The following is a 24,052-nucleotide window of genomic DNA, read 5'->3' on the forward strand; positions in this document are numbered from 1 at the left end:
ACGATTAACAAACCCAGAGTAGTGACGTGGCGTGCGTGCGCACACTGGGCACACTAGAAACTTTGGGATCCGTCTTCCCCCCACCCCGGCTTTTCCTTGTTGAGCAAAGCTATCAGCACATACTTGGATATGTAATAACTCTCGTCTCCCCAAGCGACGCGAGCAAAATTGTTTCCGCCACGATCTAGTCTCGATTCAAGTGGCATCTCATCATAAAGGATTCTCCTCCTCCTCTTTACAGAGCCCAAAGCCCACTGCTTATCTTCCATGGCAACCGGGTTGTCAAAGATATTGTCCGAACGCGAAAGAGACCAAGCGTAGACTCCACTCTGACGCTGCTCCTGCTACTACCTCGCGAGTGAGGCCAGAAGTTGAATGGTGTCCTCTTTTGCCACTGGCTTGCGGATGCGGCGGGTTTTGCGTACTCGCGGCTGATCGTCGAACTCCGCGTCTTGCCTCGCGACGCTTCCGGCAAATTGGTCCTAAATTCAATCAAAACTCTGTTCTATCAAATTTTCAGGGTCGCCGCTCGTAGATGAAAACAAAGGCAGCTCTTACTGTTCTGACTCACGCCTTCTCTCATCCGATCTCACACCTTTGCCGGCAAACCACTCGCTCGTTCTGTTGATGCATTCGCAAGTACTGACAAATGATTACATAACTTGTACCACTGGCTGATCACAATGTTTCATGCCTAGAAATAACTAGGATTGGGATCTGTGACCTGCAGATATATATCTTCTTGCATTTTTCATAACATCAAAAGATTGGATAAACTTCATACAACCGTTCCGACATTTTTAATTATTTCAACCGTTTTAGCGTTGTTGGAAGAGTTGCAGATCCATCTCTTCAAGCGGAGAGCTGTGTTTAGTTACTTTCGTGTTTACAACCTCGCCATTTCTGCCCGTCTACGTTTCGGCAACCTATCTCGGCCCGGTTGCTTGGGAAACTTTTGTTTTCTTTTAGCAAAAATAGAGATGATGTCTTCAGTATAATGCTTGCAGTTGGTATCTAGAGTTTCACTATTTAGGGAAAAAATTGATGCAGAGGATAGATATTTTCGTCTTGAAGAAAATTCTGCCTGAATTGGATTTATACGGCTATTGCTGGATTTCCCAAGTTTGCATTGTCTTATCTTGGATGAAACATTAATCTAGAGTCTGAAAAAGAGGCTGGAGATCGAATATTGTATACCACCGACAAAGTTGTAGTGGAAGACATTCGTCTTATCTCGTCATTTCACGTCAACGTTTCCCTGCGGAAGTCAATATGATGATGGATACGTCCATGCACGGCGCCGAGGCGTTCGGCGCGCCGACCTCCCAGACACAGGCGCACCAGACCGCCGGCGCCCCACATCAAGGGCAGCCACAACAACATCCCCACCAAAATTTACACCAGCACCCGCACCTCGTTCACCACCAGCGGACTGACGGTGGTCTCACCGCCGGGCACGGCGGCCTGGACGCTAACGGAATGCCCGATGCGTCTGGACTCGGTGCAGCTGGCGCGGGCTTGGGGCACCACCACGGAAGAGGGTTCTCAGTCTCACACTTGCTGAATCTACAAGATGTTAGCGGGTTTGCGGATCACGGTCTCGGCGAAGGTCAGGGAGGGATGGGTGTAAGGGAAGGCTCACCGGGAGCCGTCATGTGCGCAGACGGTAAGTACAACGCACAATACAGGTCCATCCTTTTCAATTTGTTAAGATACGAGTACGCCATAATATTAATAGTAAGTTCCTGCATTTTATCGGTATAATCTTACCGTGGTATTGACCTTACAATCGATCTCGTAGTACGTGATTTCTGCATTATTCTGTCGCCCGATGATCGCTGTATGTACATGTCGATCACCTCTCGTTCTTCGCAAGGGGTGATTACACTTAAAATAGTTGGTTGATTTATGATCATAAGATTATGACCAAACATTGAAATGGACTGTAAAGGGTTCCAAATCAAATGCTATTACTTGGTAGAAGAATTTGTTAATTGTGAAAATATTAACATCACGGTTTGATTCCACTGATGTCCCACTGTCAAAATGTTAATGTCCATCGATTTTATTTGGGTAGACAGATCATTTTATAGAGAACTTTCCCTGAAGGAATCTTGTATCACTCCAAACCTTACGAAAGAGCAACAAGTCAGCCATATTTTCACGCAGTGTATTCGAGCTTCGTGAGAGGTCCGCATTCCAAACAACTGATTATGTGATGCGGATGTTTCCCTCGCATTCTATGACGTATATTTCAACCAGAGAGGGAGGTATGTTTTATCACTTTGCTTTTGTTTGCGGTTTTTTTTTTTGCTTGTTTGTTTGTTTTTAGGGAGAGAGAGAAACTTGACTATATCCATGATTTACCCTTCAAATTCAAGGGATAGAAAAGTTTGATTCAAAGGAATAAACTTCTGCCCTCCGCGTTCTCAATGTCATGTTTCCATAAAATGACGTGTGTCAAGCATATGACCAGTTGGCATTTTGTGAGCACACCAGTAGGCCTAGATGAATAGTTCATGAAGTTCCGGTGGAAGTATACTACAGCATTGTTCGTAAAGTTAGCCAGTCGACAATACCTTTGAACGAGATGATTTCCAAGAAAATGAAATGGGTATGAAGCAGAGTATAGAATGATGGTAACCGGGACCTTGGATGGAAAAAGTGTGTTTACCCTGAAGAGGCTATCTAGTGGAAAGATATACCATGGAAGTACAGTGGGTTGTAGCTCCGTGAATGAACATCGCATTATCATCATCATGACTACTACTTCCTTCGCTTTCGCAGTGCTACAAAGTAGTGCTGTCATTCTACTGTTATTATCATCATCACCCTGATAAGAGTGGACATCACTGTCCTTGCTAAGGCTTCATGCCCATACAGTTCTGTAGTTTGTCAGTCTTAAAATCATGCTTGCCTGACGGGTCCTGCTCCTACGGGTGTCTTAAACACGCTGGAATATTTACTGCCGAGGAAGAGGGTGTGAGAACAGAAGGGCCATGCGGCTTGGCCCCTCGACGTGCCTTGAGCATTAGGTCACTCACTAGTCGGTGTAACCGGGAACATACTTACGATGGCCCAGTGACAGATACATATACGCATCTCAAACACACATGAATATGAATCGATTGCTGGCATTGTATTTTGTACTAATGTAGGTGATTTATATCATGTTTTGACGACACACACATAAACAATATCTCTATACACTAACTTATAGACAGACGTTGGTCAGGTTTCCACAAAAGTAGTATCCATCACGCTTCCTATAGAACAAAATCAAGTTTCTTATTTTATTAAGCTGATTAAGTTTTAATGCATAATAGTTTTCGACTTAAATGTTTGCGAGAGAAAAGGGAATGATCAACTGCTATGATTAAAAAAATCACCTTTTTTAGTTCTGCTGATAACGATTGCTATTAAAGTTTGGTCAATCAAAAATTTAGTGTGAATTAGCTTATCATGTTGATCCATTGTATTTTTATCATACAAGAGCAACGGTAGTTTTACTGTTACATAAACATTCACATAACTCTCTACTTGATTCAAACTTAGAAGAAAGAGATATTAAATCTTTCCAAATTGTTGATCCAGCTTTTTCAACAAAGCGTACAATCGAAATGTGCCTGAACCCAATGTAAGATAAACAACGATTTAAAAAAAAAAAGTAATGTTGCATTTGATTTCAAATGGGATATCTATTAATGCTGACAGCACATGCACAAAATACACACACATACAATAAACAAAATGCTCAAGCGCAACTATAGACTATACGGTATATAATGTGCTGATGTACGGTAATCGATATAGCGCTCTTCGCAAAGATAACTGACGTACCAAGAAGTTGTGCTGGTAATAATAATTATTGTGCTGTAAACGTCCATGATGGTCATTTCATATTTAATTGGCAAGCATATCTACATCTGAAATCACTCACTAAATATGTATCAAGGGATTTTTTTAATTATTTTTTTCCTATTATAATGTGATTTTCGTCAAATGCAAACTCAACCAGAAAACAATTCGAGAGTAATACCTGCCACACACACACACACACACACACACACACACACACAAAATGCTCTTTGTTTTAACATTGTTATAGGTTTTATTTGGTCGATTGGTTGGATTATTTATTGTCGACTTATTTTTTTTCGGCCGCATTTGGTTGGTATTACTTCGATAAATCGATGATTTCATGAAATGATGATTGTTTGATCAAGGCCTTTCTACATAACATGAATGTCGGAAACATAATTTTGAAACGCTGCATAGTGCGTTTGGAAAATTCTCTTTATTTGCCATATTTTACCAACTTCCATGATGCGGAAATCTTGGGCAGTCTATAGGGCTCATCTATGTAGGCTACCTTTAAAAAGAAGACGAGTTCGCCCGAGGAGTACATTATGATATACTCCAAACGTTTTCTTGACGAAACGTTTATACTCCTAGTGTCATACCATTGACTCTTGAGATAGTTATTTTGATGTTCTGCTAAAAGAAGCAGAATAAATTCGATGAAGTACATTATTTCATAATTAAGGAGCGATTGTGGTGAGTGCAAAGTGATAGTCATCATCATCATCATCATCATAATCATCATAATCATCACCAGCAACACTTGGACATATGTACATATATACACATCACAACGTGTATAATCATGTCCTTATGCGCTCAAGAAATGAGAGACTAAAAAAACCCCACAATTCCAATCAAAATTATATACATTTGGCCTTTTTGATAATTATGTTTAACAAGACTTTTAAATCATTTGAACCAAACTAGTATTTTATAACGCTTGTTGGTTGTTCTCTTTCTCCCTCTCTTTCCCTCTCTCACTCTCTCTTATTTTAATGCTTAAAACCATCAACGGTGTGAAATCTTCTACTTCTACTTTTTTTTTACTTCAGTTATATTTATGCAGTGGTGCATAATGAGGGATCACTTGGAAAAGGCTGATACAAATTTGTTTTGCAATTCATGAAAATAATGGGTTTTCAACGCTTTTTAAGTATTCATGGGAATGCTTATATCCTTTCTAATATTAGAAATACATAATATTAACAAAAGAAAGGCACTGTCAAAGGACTCAGTTGATCCGGATTACTAATTTTGACGTTTTATTCATTATAGACTGACCAATCACCGATCACAGTCAAGTAAGGGCAATCGCTCTAATAGCCTTTGTAATCTTGAGTTTTCATCATAGCATCACCTTCTACAGCTGTCACTAACTTGCCATTGCTTAGACATCACAAACGTCTGCAGATCACATCAACCAAAATTATGTGACTATATTCAATTCAATTCATTTCAATTCAATTCAATTCAATTCAAATGATTTTTTCCCATAATTATAAAGTAAAACAAAGCAATATACCTAACGCTTACACGAGTACATAATATTTTAAGGAACTTTGAATCACTAAGTTTCAACAAAACATGGATACAATATTATAATGATATCAAATTTGGGTTTTAGATAATTAAACAAGTAAGCAATACAATCTCATTTTGTAATTCTATATGGAAAAGAGGAATTCTCAAGAAAAGCATAGCTCTATCATGATAGTTTTGTGTTGTTTTTGATTGCGCGTGACGGCGTGCTTTATACATTTCCATAATCAACTGACAATCCGACTCTGATTCGGAAAGATGAGCGAAAGGGAAAAAAAAATCCATATTATAAGGAAATTACGCAAAGACAGAGAATAGCTACTGAAAGAAAAAGTCGTTTTGATCGCTCTAAAGCCACCATACGAAGCAACACATAATTATTCGGCTGACTTCCAGCCACGGTTTAAAAAGGTTTTGCACTGACATGCCCTGCTTTCACGGTGAATCAATAGCAGACCTTTTTTTATCTAACACACTCCCAAGAAGAGAGTGTCAAGAATTTTTCTTGCATATATCTCTAAAACATGACAGAACAAATCATAAACAACCTTGCTTCGCCATTTTGACGTTATTTTCGATAAATACCATACAATATGATTATGATGTTATGATAAAACTTTATGTAGTTCTTGCATAAACCTGCTGTAGTGTAACTGGAGTTAAAAGGGAACAGAAAAGTCCATCTTTGAGAAATATTAGCAGTATGAATTTGTTCATAATCTAGTATAGGCTACATGCAATTCTAACAGAGCATACAGGATTAATATCCTGTTGTACGCTCTATATTAATCAGACGAGATTCTACCAATCAACACTGGATAGAGCTAAGAATAAACATCGCCAGAGAACTATAGAATAGCATCCCGTACGGGCTTGTATAGAGCCGGTATAGCGATGAATTTTCTGCTTTGTATATGTGTTCGTATTATTTATGTTTCTTACAGGATAATGGAAATGATATAGACCTACGGCTTTAGAAGAAATAATGTGTGATTGTAATTACCAGCGGATGCAATAAACAATAACACAAAATAATATGGAAGAGAGAGATTTTGATTCTGCCACACATTTTAAAAGACATTTCATTTCATTTTTTTTTTTTTTTTTTTTTTGCAGTTGTATCAGTATGGGATATTGCTACCGCATTATCGCATCTCAAGCAAACAATGTACAGTGATGTATGCTGGGTATCAGGCTTGGTGAGTTTTAAATGAAGGAAAATAATGCAGAAGATAAAGATGTTGATTGAAGAGGAAGATTTTTTTGAATGTTGAATTTTTTACGATAATCATTAAGATTATGGAATGTATTCAAATCTTTAAATTAAATGAGATATACGTCAGACGTATTATGCATATAACGGTTATTATTTCTATTTTCTGAAACAATCATTGCAAAATATTTTTGTGTGATGTTATTTGTAATTTGTCAAGCATATGTTGTTCTTTGAACAATTGCTATCTGTGTGTATCTCTTGTATGTAACGCTGGTGGAAGGCACATTTCCACATTCGCATTGTGGACAATAAAACATTCAATTCAATTCAATTCAAGTTTAAAAAAAAATGAGCGCTTTGGATGCTGCATCTTCACACTCCAGTGGGTTTCGAATTATATGTAAGTTGTGGATGGTTTAATGGCCCCACATATAAAAAACAGAAACAAACTCATTCAAAAAAAAGTGTTTTGTATTGTAGAAAATGATGGATTTTTAACTGAGGCCTTGATACATTGAAAAATTGAAAAAAAAATGATAAGTATTTTTTTTTCATGACCTCACTATTCGATTTCAACCTTTGCACAACCGAAACAAACAGGAATAAATGTGTTTGTCAGTTTGCATATAAATAATAAACTGTGTCTTTGAACACAAAATGATTAAAACATGAAATATTTGAGATCATTTGTATGTTACAATATACAAACCTAGATATTGCTTCTTCTTTTTTTTTCTTTTTTTTAGAGCTATACGCCGTAAGAAATCTACAGATAATTCAGCCATTCAAAATGATAAGTACATTTGGCAACAATTATACGCTGCAAGATTTTAATCGTCTATTTTTTTAAACAATATTGTTTGAATCTGATAGAACAGGTAAGTGATTAATTCATTTATACGACATGATATCGCAAAATGAAAATGAGCAGGTGTTATTTTCTGCATGAGTACATAATAATCTGATGTCGTATAGTTATGAAAATGATACATAGGGCCCATGACGTCAGTACACGTTGACAGACGTTCTAACATTTTCCTTAGACAGTGTTAGACTGTTTATTATGCGCATTTTGAAACGATTTTCAACTTTATTAGAAGTACACCTACAGACAGTGTTGGCCTTAAGATGTTTAAATACAGGTTTGCTATATATATATATATATATATTCTTTTTTTAAGTAAGATTGTCCTCGCCTTTTTCCTTGCCGCTATTATCTACTTGTGAGTTTGCGATTCCCATGCTAATTTGGTTGAGATGCACTACAACTTTTTTTTTTCATTTTCAACTTATAAATGTCACATTAAAGGGATGGTACAGTATTGGTGGAGATGAAAATTGGGCTTTAACCTTTTCGCGAGATACCAAGAAAACACTTATGAAATAGTACAGCGCATACCATTTTAAGAGGAATTCAAAGTTTATTTGATGAAAATCAGATTTGGAATAGCTGAAACATCCAAAAACAAAGTAAAACAACACGATCGTAATGAAATGTGCGTCCCACACTCTATTAGGATCACTCTGTTTTGGATATCTCAGCCATTTCTAAATCAATTTTCATCAAATAAACATTGAAATCCTCGTGAAATTACATGCTCTTTCATATTTCATAAGAGGTTTCTAACTATTTCACCAAAAAAAAAAATGATAAAAACCTGAAGTTAAGTCTCAACTAAAACTATACGATCCCTTTAAATGCTCAATATCATGCATGACAAATTCAGTGTTATTTATTTGAAATAGATTTGTCCTCTTTTATTGTGTAAGTGGTGGCATATCTTGGATTAAATATTTTCGATTAAAGCTGGAATAAAACTATAAAAGAAAACGATAAGAAAATGTGGAATATTCTAAATCATAACTTCAAAGATATTTCCTGTTAACATAACAAATAAGGTTAAATGATAAGAAAGTTTTATATCGCCCTATCCTATGATATCCTCAGTTCATATCTAGAAATGGCGCTTAAACCGTTTTCCCGATCAAATATCTTCACTTGTTGTGATGATTCCGTCAGCAGTTTGGGGGATAAAGCTGTATACTCGTACAGATGAGAGTCGTCGTTTTGTCAAATTCAAGAAAGCGAATTGCAATTCACAGGCAAGTTATCTTCCCCCTGGCACTTCCAAGAAATGATTCGGTGTTGTCAAGTTGGTATGAAATGAGCTACTCCTAGCTAACGTGACATTTTACTCCCTTCTTGATTTCTCACATTGGTTCCCTATTTTGGTTTTACGTTTTTTCTTCTTTTTCTTATCTTCTTCATCTCCTTTTTTTCATCATTCTTCCATTCGGCCTTTGCTGGATGTATTCGTCGAAACAGACACGTCAGCATCTGGGCGAGTGAAAATGTGGAAATGCTATCACCGAGTAGCGTTTGGAATGTCGATTTTCTCAAACAATCGTTCACAACTTGTTAAATCAGCTTCGTCGCGTTGTCTTTCTCTGCGCGGTGCCGCTGCAGATCGGGAAACGTCTGAACTCGGGGGGATGGGATGGAGAACACACGAGTCGTAGTTTATTTGGGGATATATAGGAACCTAGATAAGACAGATAGTGGTTTTAGTGTCTGTCATATATGTGTTTGTGTGTGTGTGTGTGTGTGTGTGTGTGTATGACACTAACATCACATTTGGCTCTCAAGTTGAGTGCTATGGAAGTACTTTAATCTACTCATGTGTGTGTGTGTGTGTGTATGTGTGTAACCTATGTGATAAAAACCTAAAATGTGTGTAATATATATATATATATATATATAATATATATATATATATATATTATTGGAAGATTTTTTTATCTTTTCAACATGTGAAGAGCAAAATGACTACGGATATTCAAGTCTTCTAGAGCTGCATTGATTTCGCTTGCATATATGCAAATGTCATATTGTAATTTATACTTTTGTAGGAAATGAAATAAAATGAAATGAATGAATGAATGAATCATTCGTGACTGGTGTGAGCGGTTAAGTAATACCAAAACAGGAAATGCCGTCGATTACTCAACCGGTAAACCCAGAGGGGGATCAAAAATTATGATATAAGATAGATTCATCCGGGATCACTAATCCGAGTCTTTAAAAGCAAAGGGTAGAGAAGATACCCTTTTCTATCTTTTCATATTTCTTAATGATCATGTTTCTTCTGAACTGAGTAATGTAAGGTTTGAACTTGATTGAGTAAATATTCTGCGTTTGATAGTTTTTACCATGGGCAGAATCTAGGATAACATGGACGGGCACATAGGGAATCTCAACTCAAGTTTTGAAAAACAGAGACTACAAAACGTACCCTTCTTCTCTTCATATTTCTTAAGGATCATGTGACCGGGCAATTTACATTTGCATCTTGACTAAGTCCATATCTTTTTGTTTGATGATAATTCTACCAAGGAAGTTCCACTAATATAAGGAGTCACTTGGTATTTCAAAAGCGAACCTCGAAAACCATCTAAAGTAATATCACGCTGAGTGAAATACAATAGAGACATCAAACGATTGTTTCAACGACTTCTCAACTACGGGGCTTAAAGTTGAATCACCGTACCTCCATATTTGTATCTAATGTGACTAATTATTTTTTTTTTATTAAAGTAGAGAAATTCGCCATGGACATGTCAGGAATATAATCTCATTTAGCATTATTACCTTTAGTAGCTTTCTCATTAACGATTACATCCAATGTGCGACAGATGATTGCATTGAGATTTCAAGGAAAGGTTCTAAATATTAACAGTTTGAACTACCTACTGTTTTAGATGCACACTATTTGTAAATTCACTGTACTTTGTCGTCTTAATATTTTCCGTCTTGTCTTCTTAAGAGTAGACAATTGTGGAGTTTGAATAACTGGTTATGCAGCAAGTCTGGTTGTTCAGGTGTAAATTAATTTTATACGATGAAGACGAATGCATGTCCTTACGTGATGGCGCCGAGCCATATATTACGCCAAACATATTTACCTTTTTGTGTTAGTGACTGTCTGCCGTGTTATTCTGCTCTCTCACATTTTTATCTTATGACTGCACTGTAGATGTCCTTCACTATCCTCGTCTAGACTTTCCTGAATTAGACAGGAAATACGCCAGAATCAGAGGCAATATGGCGTTAGATCCGTGCTGCCGCACCATCCCTCATACTTTATGTGTATTACGACCAAGGCTTTTTTGAATATCGACGGCGCCTGTGGAAGTTATCAGCTTTCTATTTTGGAAACTTTTCAAAGTTCGTCATTACCCGAGTTGAGTCCCCCCTTACGACATGCCCCCTTGGAAGCTTTCCATATTTACCAATAAAAAAAAGATAGAAAGATAGAAAGAGCAGATGTTTGGCTCATTAGATATACCGAAATATTCTGCGCGTGGATGCAACCTCATTGATAATGTAATTCCGTGTCCGAGGCAGTGAGGAATGTGCATTATGACAGCCATTGGCCCAGGAACGTCTCTTTCTAAACTTGGACAGCAGCCATCAAAGGAAAATGTGAAAATGAAGCGAATTCTAACATAGATGTTGTTTTTCGTGTGTTGTTGTTTAATGTTTGAATTTCCATTTTCATATTCTACCGATGAATTTGAATATCTTGGTGTGTCTTGCTGATGGGGTGATCAGCTATCATATAACAGCGTCGATACAAACTCCGGCAAAGTGTTACGCGTATCCCTTTGAATATTTGGAATTTAAAACACCTTAAAATCTAAAATAACCAAATGACAACCCATTTCGTCAGCTGTGGTTTCTCCTCTTGTTGTTATCGATTTCCAATTTTTAGTCAAAGGAATCCATATAATTTCAATGGCAATATTAGCAGACTGATTTGCACGTTTATGGTACAAATAATTGCACTGCGGTGATATGTCTGGTATATTGCATCACGGTGCTAAGTTATTATTATCACTTTGTTTTAATGATCTATGCTCTTCGTCATTTCACTTGAGCATCTCCTGTAAGACATGATACAATCACAATGGAATGATGATGCTATAGAGATAAGATAGTAATCAGCATATTATTATGTTTCTTGACGTTGGTGTAGTAAACTGACATTGAGGAACAAAGTGAAAGAATGACCGGCGATATACCGGGCTGGCTTTACAGGATAGCAAGTAGCTCTCATGTACGTCTTAAAAAGAAGTGTAGGGAGAAAGATAAGTACAACAATGACATAGAAAGTGAACAGAAGAACGTGGGAATTGTAATGTTACTGAGATTTCATGATATTCATTCGAAGATTCTCTACTCATGTTTATAAACGCTTAAAACGGATATAGATGTATGTCCTTTCTAAAGATTTAGGGAGGAAGAGTACAGCATTATGGTGAACCGAAAAATGTGCTAATTATGATATCGTTGACGTTTCAGGATATTCATTAAGGGCATTTTATAGTCTGGTTGATAAACGCTTAAGAAGTTAAAGCTCCAATAATATCATGCAACACTGCACTTGCATTTCGATGTTAGAGCAGCTAAATACGTATAGAGAGCTGCAGAGAGGTTATGATGGTATCAACACCGGAGAATGGTGACGCGGACAAAGAGTGGCCTAGCTTGATTCCACGGGGATGAGTGGCCCTGTACTAGGACTAGGCCTAGGAGAGAGAGAGACCGGGGGGGGGGGGGGGGGGGGGTGAAAAGAGATAAGCGCTTGTCGTGTTGAGAGAAGCAGGAATGAAACCGTGATGAAGGACGGTTATCTGTCGGACTCATCACACCTTGAATGATGGGTGACTACCAGAAGGGCAAAGAGGACACTCCGGACAGAACGCAGAAAGAGAGAGAAGAGGATGTGAAGATATTATCGGTCTGAAAGAAGATCGTGCAATAGAGTAGTTATCTCTCTATATGGTCCCGAATTCGGATGGATGTTAAGAATGTAGAAAGTGTAAATCATCATAGGCTTATGAAGAGGGAAAAAGAAAGAAAATATATAGGCCCTATAACATGACATTTTTTAAGAATCATTAGTTTGAAGTGCGTTCATGGATTGACGCGTGTCTGAAGTTACATACAACTTTTGGTATCTTAAAACTCTCTTTACACAGAAATTTTACTATGTAAAACTTGTCACGAATTATTGATTTAAAAAACATGTGTTAATTAAATGATGGATGGCTAAGATTTAGACCACATTTTTAAGACACTGTATACAAGACTTTCATTTACAATCAGCAGCTTGAAATCATCAGTCATTGAAAACGTTAGTTTCCCGTTGGTAGCTGCAATTATTCAACAACACGTACGGATCATTTCTTTTTTTTTTCTTTTTCATATCGTAATGAATTTCAAAGGAATTATATTTACACAAAGGTCAGTGTTAGCGTTGATTTAAGAGAAGCTGTAATGACAGTGTGTTTGACTATTGCCTGCATTGCATGCAATCAGTCAGCAAAAGTTAAGTCTCAGTTTCAATTTGATTTCAATTTTGTATTTTTTCCACGGTAAATGAAAAAGACAACACGCCTATCTGACAACAAATTAAAGACAAATATATCACGTTCAATGGGAATCATGACAATCTTTTAAGTATTTAGACATGATGCTATGAAATCAAAGAAATCAATACACTTATTTCGAGGCAAAAAGGAAAAAAAAATGTAGAAGCGTCCCATCTTGAGCAAGTATTTGATAGTGATGGCAACCGCAGAGAGAAAGTAAAAACATATATAAATAAAATGGGCAATTTGACACTTAACTGCCTTTTGCAACCAATTTGACATTATGAAGCCTATTTCAGCCTTAAAGATACAGACAAACTTTTTTATGACAAATCTGTGTTCTCTTTGTGAGTATAACCATGAGAGAGAAAAAATACAATGAATCAGCTCAGACGAGTGCCCTTGACATTATTCAAAAGTTCCCTGTCAGAGACGAAAAAACGGGTGGAAAAATCTCATGAATGGCAGAGTGTACAGCCACCCTCCGAGAAGTGCAGTTTTCTGTCTACGTAATCACACGTGTACTTTCTGCGGCGGGAGTTCTTTTCTCGCCGCCCTATCCCGACCCGTTTTTGTCGTGCGCGGCGGCGGCTGCTCAGTGAACGGGCCGAGGGGCGGAGAGGCTGGATTACCATTAACCAGCTCCCCGAGCCGTCCGTCGGCAAACCTCACAGACTGTGCCAGTGTCAGCAACTCATTAACCACGTGTTGAAAACTCCTCACTTCACAATTGAGCGTTCTGATCATGGCTACGGCGAACGCTAGCTATGTTTTCTCTATTTGTCGATGCATTATTGGATTGTAATCTAATTAGACGGTTCACCTTCAACTCGGCTTTTTCATCTCAATTTCTTTCAAAATGATGAGGGAAAGAAAAATCTCCCCCTTCTTCCCCAGCTATACCCGTATAGGTGTCCCATTCGTTGCACTGTGACCTGCCTAAATGCTTATAGCGCTGGAAAACGACATGTTTTCCGTGATGTCTGCGGATCAGGAACATGATATGTGATTGATACCGCTGCAGGGGTGCTGTTGTTGGCAAATTTCAAAATGTGGGTCATTTTTGCTACCTGAAGTCCTCAACAAAGTCTTTTACTCTTCACTTCTAACAAGCATTTGCGTTACTGGGTTAATCTCATCCCGACAATTCTGAAAGGCATCACTACCGCATCAGTTCTGTTACAAATTGTGCGAGGCTTTGATGATGCCATGTGATACAGCTGTGCAATTTGTGAAAAAATTGTATTTTGTCATAATATTCTACGTGAGCTCATTATGTAAAATGCATAAACAATCAGAAATATATAGTTATATTTACATAGGTATTTCTTCCCTTTGCACTGCTTCTAATTATCATGTAACTATCGAACTAATTCTATCTTAGCTGACGGGTGATATATGGCCCAGTGGTTCAGATTTGGTTTGGAACAAAAATGGTTCAGCTTTCCTCCTTTAGGCAGTAAGGTTCAAAGGTCAAAGTAAAATATGGTGCAAACCTAGATCATAATTCTGTCACTAGGCGTTTTCACATCAGCCCGATAAAAATCCAAGCTCGAGATATTTTTCGCAGAAAATAGTCAGCAAAATAGCGCGCTAATTCGAAACATCGGGCTGATGTGAAAACGCCTAGTATGATATACAGCCGCTCGTGTATGCATTTGGAAGGTGTTAGCATTTAAATAAGGTTAGGAACTTGCTGTTTCGCAGTCTTGCCATACCTTGTCGTAATGACATGAATAATTATTGACAAACTATTGAATACATTCATTGGTTTGAATTTGTGCTGTCTTCGTATATCGTACAATCAATAACGCTTAGTGAACAATGATGAAGTTTAACAGTCAAGAGCAAATTTCTGATTTGCCCTCAAGTTAAAGGTCCTGATTATATTTGGGAACAGTGGTGTAAGAATTTTCCAGATACCATATTTAATGCATTTGTGTAGGTCTGTTGTACTACAAAACATCCTATCATAAAATATTTATATCAAAATTTCGCCATAAATCCTAAAATGCGAAGAGATATCTGTATTTTTTTCTCAATCAACTGTAACTGTAGAATTTAACAATACTTAATATCGATTTTGCCAATTCAAATGTGTTGTTGTTTCTATCCCTAACTTACATTTTAGAACTATTTTAAAACTCTAATGCTGCCTTTTTGTTTCATTGGCACATGGTAAATCATGCCTTTAATAATTAGTGTAAATTGCTACTGCTTTCACCTAAAATACTAGTATAGGAAACAACACACATCGGCATACCCATGTACGCGCAACATATTTTCCAAAAAGAAGGCGAAAGAGAGAGAAGGAGAGAGATTTGTGTGACTAGATGCGTAAGTCAAAGACAGTAACCTGATGAAGGCATGTCTGAATGAAAGAGCGAAAAGGGGCAATAATACAAGGGACAATATGATACATGTAATATAAGAAAAGGAATGATATAAGGGAGAATATGATGTAAGAGAGGGTAGAGACATATAACATAAGAGAAAGGGCAATATAAGAGACATATAACATAAGAGAATGGACAATATAACTGTTGATATAATATAAGAGATGGGAAGTGTGTGGAGTGTTACGTGAGGAAATTGCCTTCCGCTAACTCTCCTTTCGAGTTCTGAGCATATGTGTGTGTGTGTGTTATGTGTATGTGTGTGAGTGTGTGTGCGTGTTTGAGTGTCCGCGCGCATGTTCATTATGTGCCTTCATAAGTGTGTAAGTGTGTTTTGTGTGTGTCAGTGTATGCAGGAAATGACTTCTAGAAGTTGGTCTCCAGTGGAAACGGATGGCGTACAAGAATGCGCGGGAAAATTTTTCAATTTTTGACGTGTTGTATTTCGTTGCCAGTTGCATCGTATTACCTGGTACTCGTGAGCTCTTGTGTTTTACGCATTGTTGCCAAATTATTTTTTGAGGATTTTTACGTGCCTTTGCACTTTGAGTTCTCTGCAACAAATCAATGTCTTGTATTTGTTTGTTTGTTTGTCTGTTGTTTTTTTTTTCTTGCACTTGGCCAACGTTCTGTGACACATGGTATAGGGTATGTGCCCTAGCATATTAAAAAGTGTTTCCTTGTATAGCTGTAAGAATGTAAACACGAAAATATATCTCTGAATTGGAGTTCGTGAATAATTTCCGGTGTTTTAGATGATATAGGTTTGTGCGTATCTCTGTCGCAGCATCGTCGTCGTACCGATGTGTGTGTGTGTGTGTGTGTGTGTGTGTGTGTGTGTTTGCCCTCGTTCTTTTATAAAGTATAATACTATACGTTTGTTCTCATCTCCGCATGCCAAAAGTAAGTTATCGTCATTGTATATCATGCAAACAATCTGATTTATACATGTTGATATGCGTTGAATTCACGACAATGATTTGCTTTCTCATGGCGTTCTATTCTCTCTCTTTTTTTTTCTTCGCGGAATTCACACAATGAAATACGAGGGTTTTTCTGCTTTTTACTACTCTGTTGTTGTTGTTGTTGTCGATTGAATTATTCTTATAAGTAGAGCCTACTGAAAACATAGACAACTTGGTAGGCTTGTAGGCAAATCATAACATGCTGATTCATCGGTGAGCAAATAGTTATAGTGCAATTCCCCCAAACACGCCAAAAGCACACCACACGTAATCACAGCTTTGCACGTTCAAAGAGGAGCATATTTATATATATAGAGAGAGAGCGAGAGAAAGAGGGAGCGGTGTGGGAGATGATTCCCTTTAAATTGCACTATCCGAACCCGGCGGGCTGCTGTGGATATAATCAAGCTCTGATGTATTATGGACACGTTTGTACTACTGTCAGAAATCCCCACTCATTAAATGCATTTCCATTTGCCGCAGCTATTTTGACGAGCATCGCACGCTCACACAGTACACGGCCGCGAGCGGCGAGTCCGCCACTCTCGGTGGACGCCATTCGTTACATCGGCAAATGGGAAGACTGACTGTCCACCGCTCCTTTTTTCATTGATTGACCTTCTCATTGTCGGCCCGTGATTGGTATACAATACTCGTGCTTCCTTCTGACTTGGGTATTCATTCTCTCGATTTCCTCTATGACATCGCGAAGATAAGAAGGCGTTGGCTTTACGAGTTCCACGAAGTTTTAGTATCCAGGAAGAGACTGCAACCAAGCCATCCATCAAAGAATCAAACTTCCGCAGTTTGAAAAGATGTTAACCAACAGCCCATGCGAAACTCGCTTACTGCCTTGACCCCTCCTACGTTCCCTATGCAGCTACCAAGAGACATGTTGTGATGTCGCAATGTGAATATCAAATTAAATGATTAACTTAAAGACCAAAGTCCCAATCTGGATGAAGTAAATTGCGATAGTTGATGAGTTTAGAACTATTAAGTAATCACTATTCTTCGTGTACATCTCATAGATCAAACGTAAACAGAGGAAAACTGACCAGAAATGAATATAATTTATCATTGGAAAATTGAGCAAAGAAAATGGGATTCCATCGGTAACCCCGAGGGAATCTCATTTTCTTTGCTCAATTCTCATAGATCAAGGAAGGTACATTTTGTGAATTTCCCTTACATCGACAACACCAGGACTTTAGGAGATTATGATGCGGGGACGCTGTGCACGTTGGATATACGACTCCGGCCCGACTTCCAATCGGAGGATCCGAGTTCGATTCCCGCCCACGCCCAGTGCTTACGTCCCTGGACAAGATGTTTTTACCCACTATGTCCCTCTCGACCCAAAGTTCGACACTATAGGTATAAAAACAGCCCACGACTTCGACAGATACAACACGGGGCTTAATGTTGTCGGTCTGATGGGCCTTGTTAGCTTGGTGTTGAACTAATGGGCTGTATGACTCGTGAGCTCTATAACTCATGGGCTGTATGACTCGTGGGTGTCTGTCTCGTGACGTGCACCCGTCATAGTTGGCTTATTATCTCTAAGAACTAAGTGGTTTCTCAGAGAAAATTTTTGTAGCTACCATATGATTCCTAAACTATTTGTCTCATTACAAAAAGAATTATACCGAGGCTATACGAGGCAGCTAACATGAAAACAGCGTTACTCATCACGTCACCATTTATAATAGATTTTTTGTTTTTTTAGTCAGCTTTCCATCTCTGCTCGCTTAGGTAAATAGTGCTGATATATGCCCCATGATTTTCTCCGTCTGACGTATAGCACAAGTTGACATTTATGTTTTTTTTTTGTATGTTCAAACTGCATGTAGCTCTTTTCCAGCCAGATCACCGATGTGAGACCTATGTCGAGTAAGTACCACCTTTGTTTTACAAAATTATCCACTGTAGCCCGAGGAAAGGTTAGGCTTTATTGCAAAAACTTTATATGGCAGGATATTTTGAGATACAACTGACCTACACATAGGCATCGAAAGTGATAGCTTGAACAACTTTTAAATCACTGCTCCAAAAGGTAGACAGGACCTTTAAGTCTCCTCCGATAGACTATTGTTTGTTCCATTGTTTGTTTAATTAATTTTTCTCCATCTGAGAACGATGGCAAGATAGCCCATATTCAGCCGAGCTAACCGGTCTTACCACGTGGTCCAGAGATGTGAGGTGATGTGCACGACAACTTCACCGTGTTATGCACCCTGCTAGGCCCGCGCCGCGTTTTTGTTCGTTTGATTGTTTGTTTTGTTTATTTTTAAGTTGGGGGAGGGGCGAGGGCAATTTATATTTTGGTGCCACTTCCGGGTTTCATCAGCCAACAAGGAAAAAAGGGCATTCAGTGCAATTCACTTCCGGGTTTTTTTCAGCTGACAAACGCGTGTGACACTTTTATTTAACAAACACACGGTTACACAGTGTGATTTATGTGAATATGTCCAAATTTTACATATCGATCTCTCACACACGGGACCTCCATTTTTTGTCCCATATATGCGATGGACAGAGCGTTTTGCCAGTTTACTAGAGGGGTCGCCCGGAGGGGAGAGCATGATCGCACACAAGATTACTCAGTTAGACTCGAGAATCGAACCCGGGTCCTTTGGATCTGGAGGCAAACGACTGAGCCAAATTACAGACCGTAGACAAAGTGAGTTCTAAGGGCACGGCAGCTGCAGCAGGGGTCTCAAACCACGGACTCTTGACTGACCGTTGACTGATACCGTGACTTAGGTCTGAATTCACGAAGGTGGTACAATCTTGTCCATGGTTTAAACCATGGACAACGACCGTAGTTTTTTTTTATGGGGCGCCAAGTGTCGCATGGCGTATTTCGTCACGAAATGACTGACGAAATGACTGAAATAGGCCATGCGACACTTGGCGCCCCATAAAAAAAAAAAACTACGGTCTTTGTCAATCAAAGCTTAAAAAAGAAAAGAAAATGATAATGTGGAGTACTCTAAATCATAACTTCAAGTTAAATTTATTTGTTTCATTTGCATTATCTGATGATGGACTTTGGTAGTTTTGGGGAAAAATACTTAAAATGGCTTTAAAACGTTTGGCGATCAAACCGTTCAAGTATTTACAAGAGCTTCTAACTTTTCTAATTATTTTATTCCTAATGTGTGCATCCATGCAATGAATGACAGTCATCATTTTGAGTGGCCGTGTTATTTTATATATATATATATATATATACATATCCAAGCAACTTGCTTCCTTGATGTTATTCAGTTATCTTGTCCACGAGGAGACTGCAAAATACAAGCTTGGCTTTTAAGCACGTCTCCTCAATTTCCCGCAACTTAAATTTTAATTCAATTTCATCTGCGTACATGATGCGAAGTATTGTTAATTTCACGTTTTTCTTTGTTAGTAAATTTATCGATATTGCGGTATTTTGTGTAAGTAAATGTTTTACATTGTTGGCAATGAAATAAATGAAATGAAATTATCAATGGCTTTCATTTATCGTCATGATTATGACAATCGTAAATTTTATTATGCTGTTTAAGTTGTAGTAGCTGTACTAAGATTAATAATACTATAAATCTTCACCATTACCATCAGTATTACATATAAGGGTCATTATCATTAATTTGTAACATTGTTTGGTCCATTTCTTTTTTTATAATTCAACTTTTTTTTTTCTTGGCAGTTTATTAGTTTATTTGTTTTTGTTTTTGAGCCCATACGCATCGGTAGAATAAGATATAAATCCAAATGGTCCAGCATTTTTAAACTATCTAAATATTTTCTGTTTGTACTGAGAATTCGCTTTATCATGAAGTGAGCGGCAAAGTACACGGATACGATTCAGTTTTTTATAAGTTGAGTTAGGCTGAGTATCTACACGTAAGTTAGGTGTTTCCAAGGAATATCAAACTATAAGGACAAGCTCTTTTATTAGTATACATATATGTCGATTTCATGACCTGTTAAAAGAATCAATATGAGAATTTCGCAACAACAGTGGTAAACACCTATTCATGCTTAACTTACAACTTTCGTACTCAATTTTTAAGCGGCCAGATTTTATGTCTTCAATACCGGAAGAAAAAAAAAAGGAGAAGGAGAAAAAGAAACTGGTTTGTATTGTAAGTCTGTGCTTCTGGTTGAAACTAATTCACACGAGGTGTTTATTCACTAAATATTCCGTACCTGCTTGGTAATCGTCACGATGTTCTAAACATTTACCTTCATTTTCACGTTAGAAATCTACATACCGTAAATCTAGGATATGTTGACATTTGTAGACAAGCGAGCGACAGTTGTATCTCTCGAACAGTTTATTTGGTTGAAATGCGACATTTGCTCCCCCCTCACATACGCGCTGAGGAATTCTGGCCGATGAAAAGTTGAATCGATGCTGTCTGGTCGGTTGACAACGGATTCGCGGTTGGTTATCTTTAACACGCAACGCGACCGCACAACATTGTTCGCATGTCAATTGCATTCACGCGCTAGGGGCCAAGTTTTCGTTTTACCCACCATCTTGTCAAAAATGGCTATTCCCCTCATTATTTTCATCCTGATTCACAGAACATTGTGCTTGAGGTAAATCCTTTAAACCTGTCAATAAAAGTATGCAACCGCTAATGCACTGTGTTATATGTTTGGTGCACTGTAGGCCTATACCGTTACTAAGGAGACCCCGATATCATTCTTTACTTGTGGCTATTCATTAAATCATTATTTAATTTGGTTGAGTTTATCTTCCTATTAAGATTATACATGCTTAATTACATAAAAGGCCAATCTAGAAACTCGTGGACGATACATTGAAAATGAAAATATGACACACAGAAGACACACAATTCATATGATACATAAACCGATCATTATAGATATTTAAATTCAATTGATCGTTCTCAGGTATTTCGTAGACTTTACTTTACTTTACTTTACTTTAGACGTGTGCGGTTTTATCACGCTGTGTGTGTGTGTGTGTGTGTGTGTGTGTGTGTGTGTGTGTGCGAGGGACAAGTGTAAGTCCTCACAGATGTGAGAAGGTAGACGCTTTTGCACGGATAAATGTTTTCATTGTCCTCACTCGTCGGCTATTCGTAAAGACATCGGCAGCGCTCGGCATAGCTCGAAACGCAGCCGAGTTGCAGACTGGGCAGTGATTATATCATCTTCGTACAACCTTTGTTTCCTCGGCTTGACTTTTCAAACCAGTTTCACTGCTGTGAAATTGCCAACCTTTATCAAAATCACGCTACTTGTCTTCCTATGAATCAACCAGAATTTCATATCCTGATGAACCCTTGGTATACTAAACGGGGATGAAACTTTGGTAGACAAAACGATAAATGGATATGACTTCTCTTCAATTTCTCGGACAGAGACGTTTAGGGCCTATTATGATGATATGCACACATACTTATCATACATATATCTTCACAGTCAATTCATGAATGAATTTCAGTTTTAAAAAAAGCGTTATATATTTTTAGTGTAAATGAATCAATGTAGCCTTTAGAGAAGTTGTGTTATAGGTAAAGAGCACATACTACAAATCATTTCATTTGGGGTCCTTTATGATATCACTCTCCCCTTATTGTTGGAGAGCTCCAGTTAGCCAAGAGATGTATTTCGCAGAGGTGTAGATATACAAACACATTTAACGAACATAACGATACCAGTCAAACGATACAACATTTGATGGCACAACGCACAGTGATTTCCAATGCAGACAGGTATATGAAATACACTGTATACACAGGGAGAGAATAACTGGGCGGGAGATGTTACATGTATTATGAGTTTAAATATTGCGATTATTCTGTACAAAAATGATTCCAGAAAAACGACATAACTTAAAGAAAACAGCAAAACAACTTTACAAAATTCTGCGTGTGGCATATTTGATGACTCGTCGTTTACTTCTTGAAGTGCATCAGTAGTTGCACTGTCTACTGCGATGGATTCAACGAGTGAGTCCCATCCAACCCAGTTGTCTGTTGCCATAACCCGTCCTACGACTGTTAGTTGATATAATCTAGCGTCACGTGATTGTGTAAAGTACAAAGCTTATGGTATGTGAAATAGATCACTTGCATCACAAAGAATTCTCATCCCGAAAGGATATTCATTAATTGTAAAACGTGATAGCTGTGTGTGGTGCAATCACCGAATTGATAAGCGCCATGCTGAAACAACCACTGATACCATTTTGAAAATTGACCAGTAGGAAAAAATAATTTTCGTTATTTTGTCTCTCTTTTTTTTCACGGCAGCCACAGTGGATATCTCACGAAGAACGTATTGCCAAGACTGAAATGTATAATTATAGGCCTACTTAATACCTCTCCAGTGGAATAGATTCATCGGTTTCGTTCCTTTACTTTCGTTTTTGACAGTATTTAACGATCTCACATGTTATTATCGTGGGAGCTATTTTGGAAGTTATACCCTCCTTGATTCCAATTTTGTGACGGGTGTTCGAGAGCAAGCTTCAAAAGAACATCGGGACTCATCTCAGGCATTGTCTCCTTACCTAAAACAATAATTGCCACTTCAAAAATCATCCACTGATATCTGTACATCATTTCCAGCCATAGTTCCTCTTACGATTCCTTGAAGAAGTTTTTTTCTACTGGGCAGCGTTTGCTACGTTCGGATCATGAAAAAAAAAAGCGCTTTTACCTTTTCATTAATGTGTGGTCCGAAGTCATAACGGAAGCGGACAGTGTATTCTTTCTCTATTTTTCCCCCCGGCCTTTATACAATAACTTTTTATGTGAGATGGAGTGAGATTCAGACACGGAGGAAGTATGATGACCTTGTCCCAAAAATACGACCACAGCCTGATTTTTTTTTTCTTCTTCTTCTTTTAACGGCCTTATAGTTGAGAGCTCCATAACCCGCTGCACGCGTTCGATTCGTAGCTGTCTGCACGCGTGGAACAACTGTTCGGCCCAGCGACGAACGGCAGCGATGGTAATAGTGGCCGTTTTGGCGGGCTGCGGACGGTCTCCGTAGCCGTGCAGTCGCGTCGCCCGCAAAATTGGAGGACATTTCTTCAATTCACTGCCAGAAAAACACGATAAATTAGTAGATCTCACAACAATTCCCCCTCCCCAATGGAGACAGATTTTTTTTTCACTCTCTCTGGGGAGCTAATCTCCCCGCCTGATTCGTTTACTTACTGTCTCTACGTACCCTATTATATGCTCTCGTCTGCAACACGGAATTCAGTGCTCGTCGCAAATTGATCGCAAAAATTTGAAGAGTTATCAATCGTGCTTGCGAGAGATTGATATTATGAAAAGGGAGAAATAACTCTAATGTGACACTGTTCTCTATCATTTTTTTGAGCTTCAAGGACGGACATTTTTAATATTTTTTCCATGTACGACAGCATACTTTGATGGACAAGATAAAATGACCTTCTAAATTTATTTTCATCAAACGGAAACCATTGATCAGTCTTGTATTTCCTTCTCCCTTTATTTCTTTTATTGTACAATAATGAATACATAGAGATAACTAGTTGTGACCAGTTGTATCAGAAATACACAAGGAGTAATAGTTCTCACATTTCAATCCACCCAAAAACACAGAAAGAAATAATGATTGCTCTTATTTGTGCG

General features: G+C 38.1%; 1 protein-coding gene across 1 annotated transcript in view; it reads left to right on the forward strand.

The window, feature by feature from the left end:
* Positions 1 to 1,272: 1,272 nt before the first annotated feature.
* LOC139735063 (paired mesoderm homeobox protein 1-like) overlaps positions 1,273 to 24,052 on the forward strand; it is a 41,249-nt gene continuing 18,469 nt past the window's right edge. Inside the window, exon 1 of the mRNA XM_071645835.1 lies at positions 1,273 to 1,666. Within this exon, the coding sequence (XP_071501936.1) occupies positions 1,273 to 1,666 (394 nt within the window). The remainder of the gene's footprint in view (positions 1,667 to 24,052) is intronic.

Source organism: Diadema antillarum, unplaced genomic scaffold (assembly GCF_040938485.1).
Source record: "Diadema antillarum isolate AM-2024a unplaced genomic scaffold, OU_Dant_1.0 seq00000563_RagTag, whole genome shotgun sequence".
NCBI lineage: Eukaryota > Metazoa > Echinodermata > Echinoidea > Diadematoida > Diadematidae > Diadema > Diadema antillarum.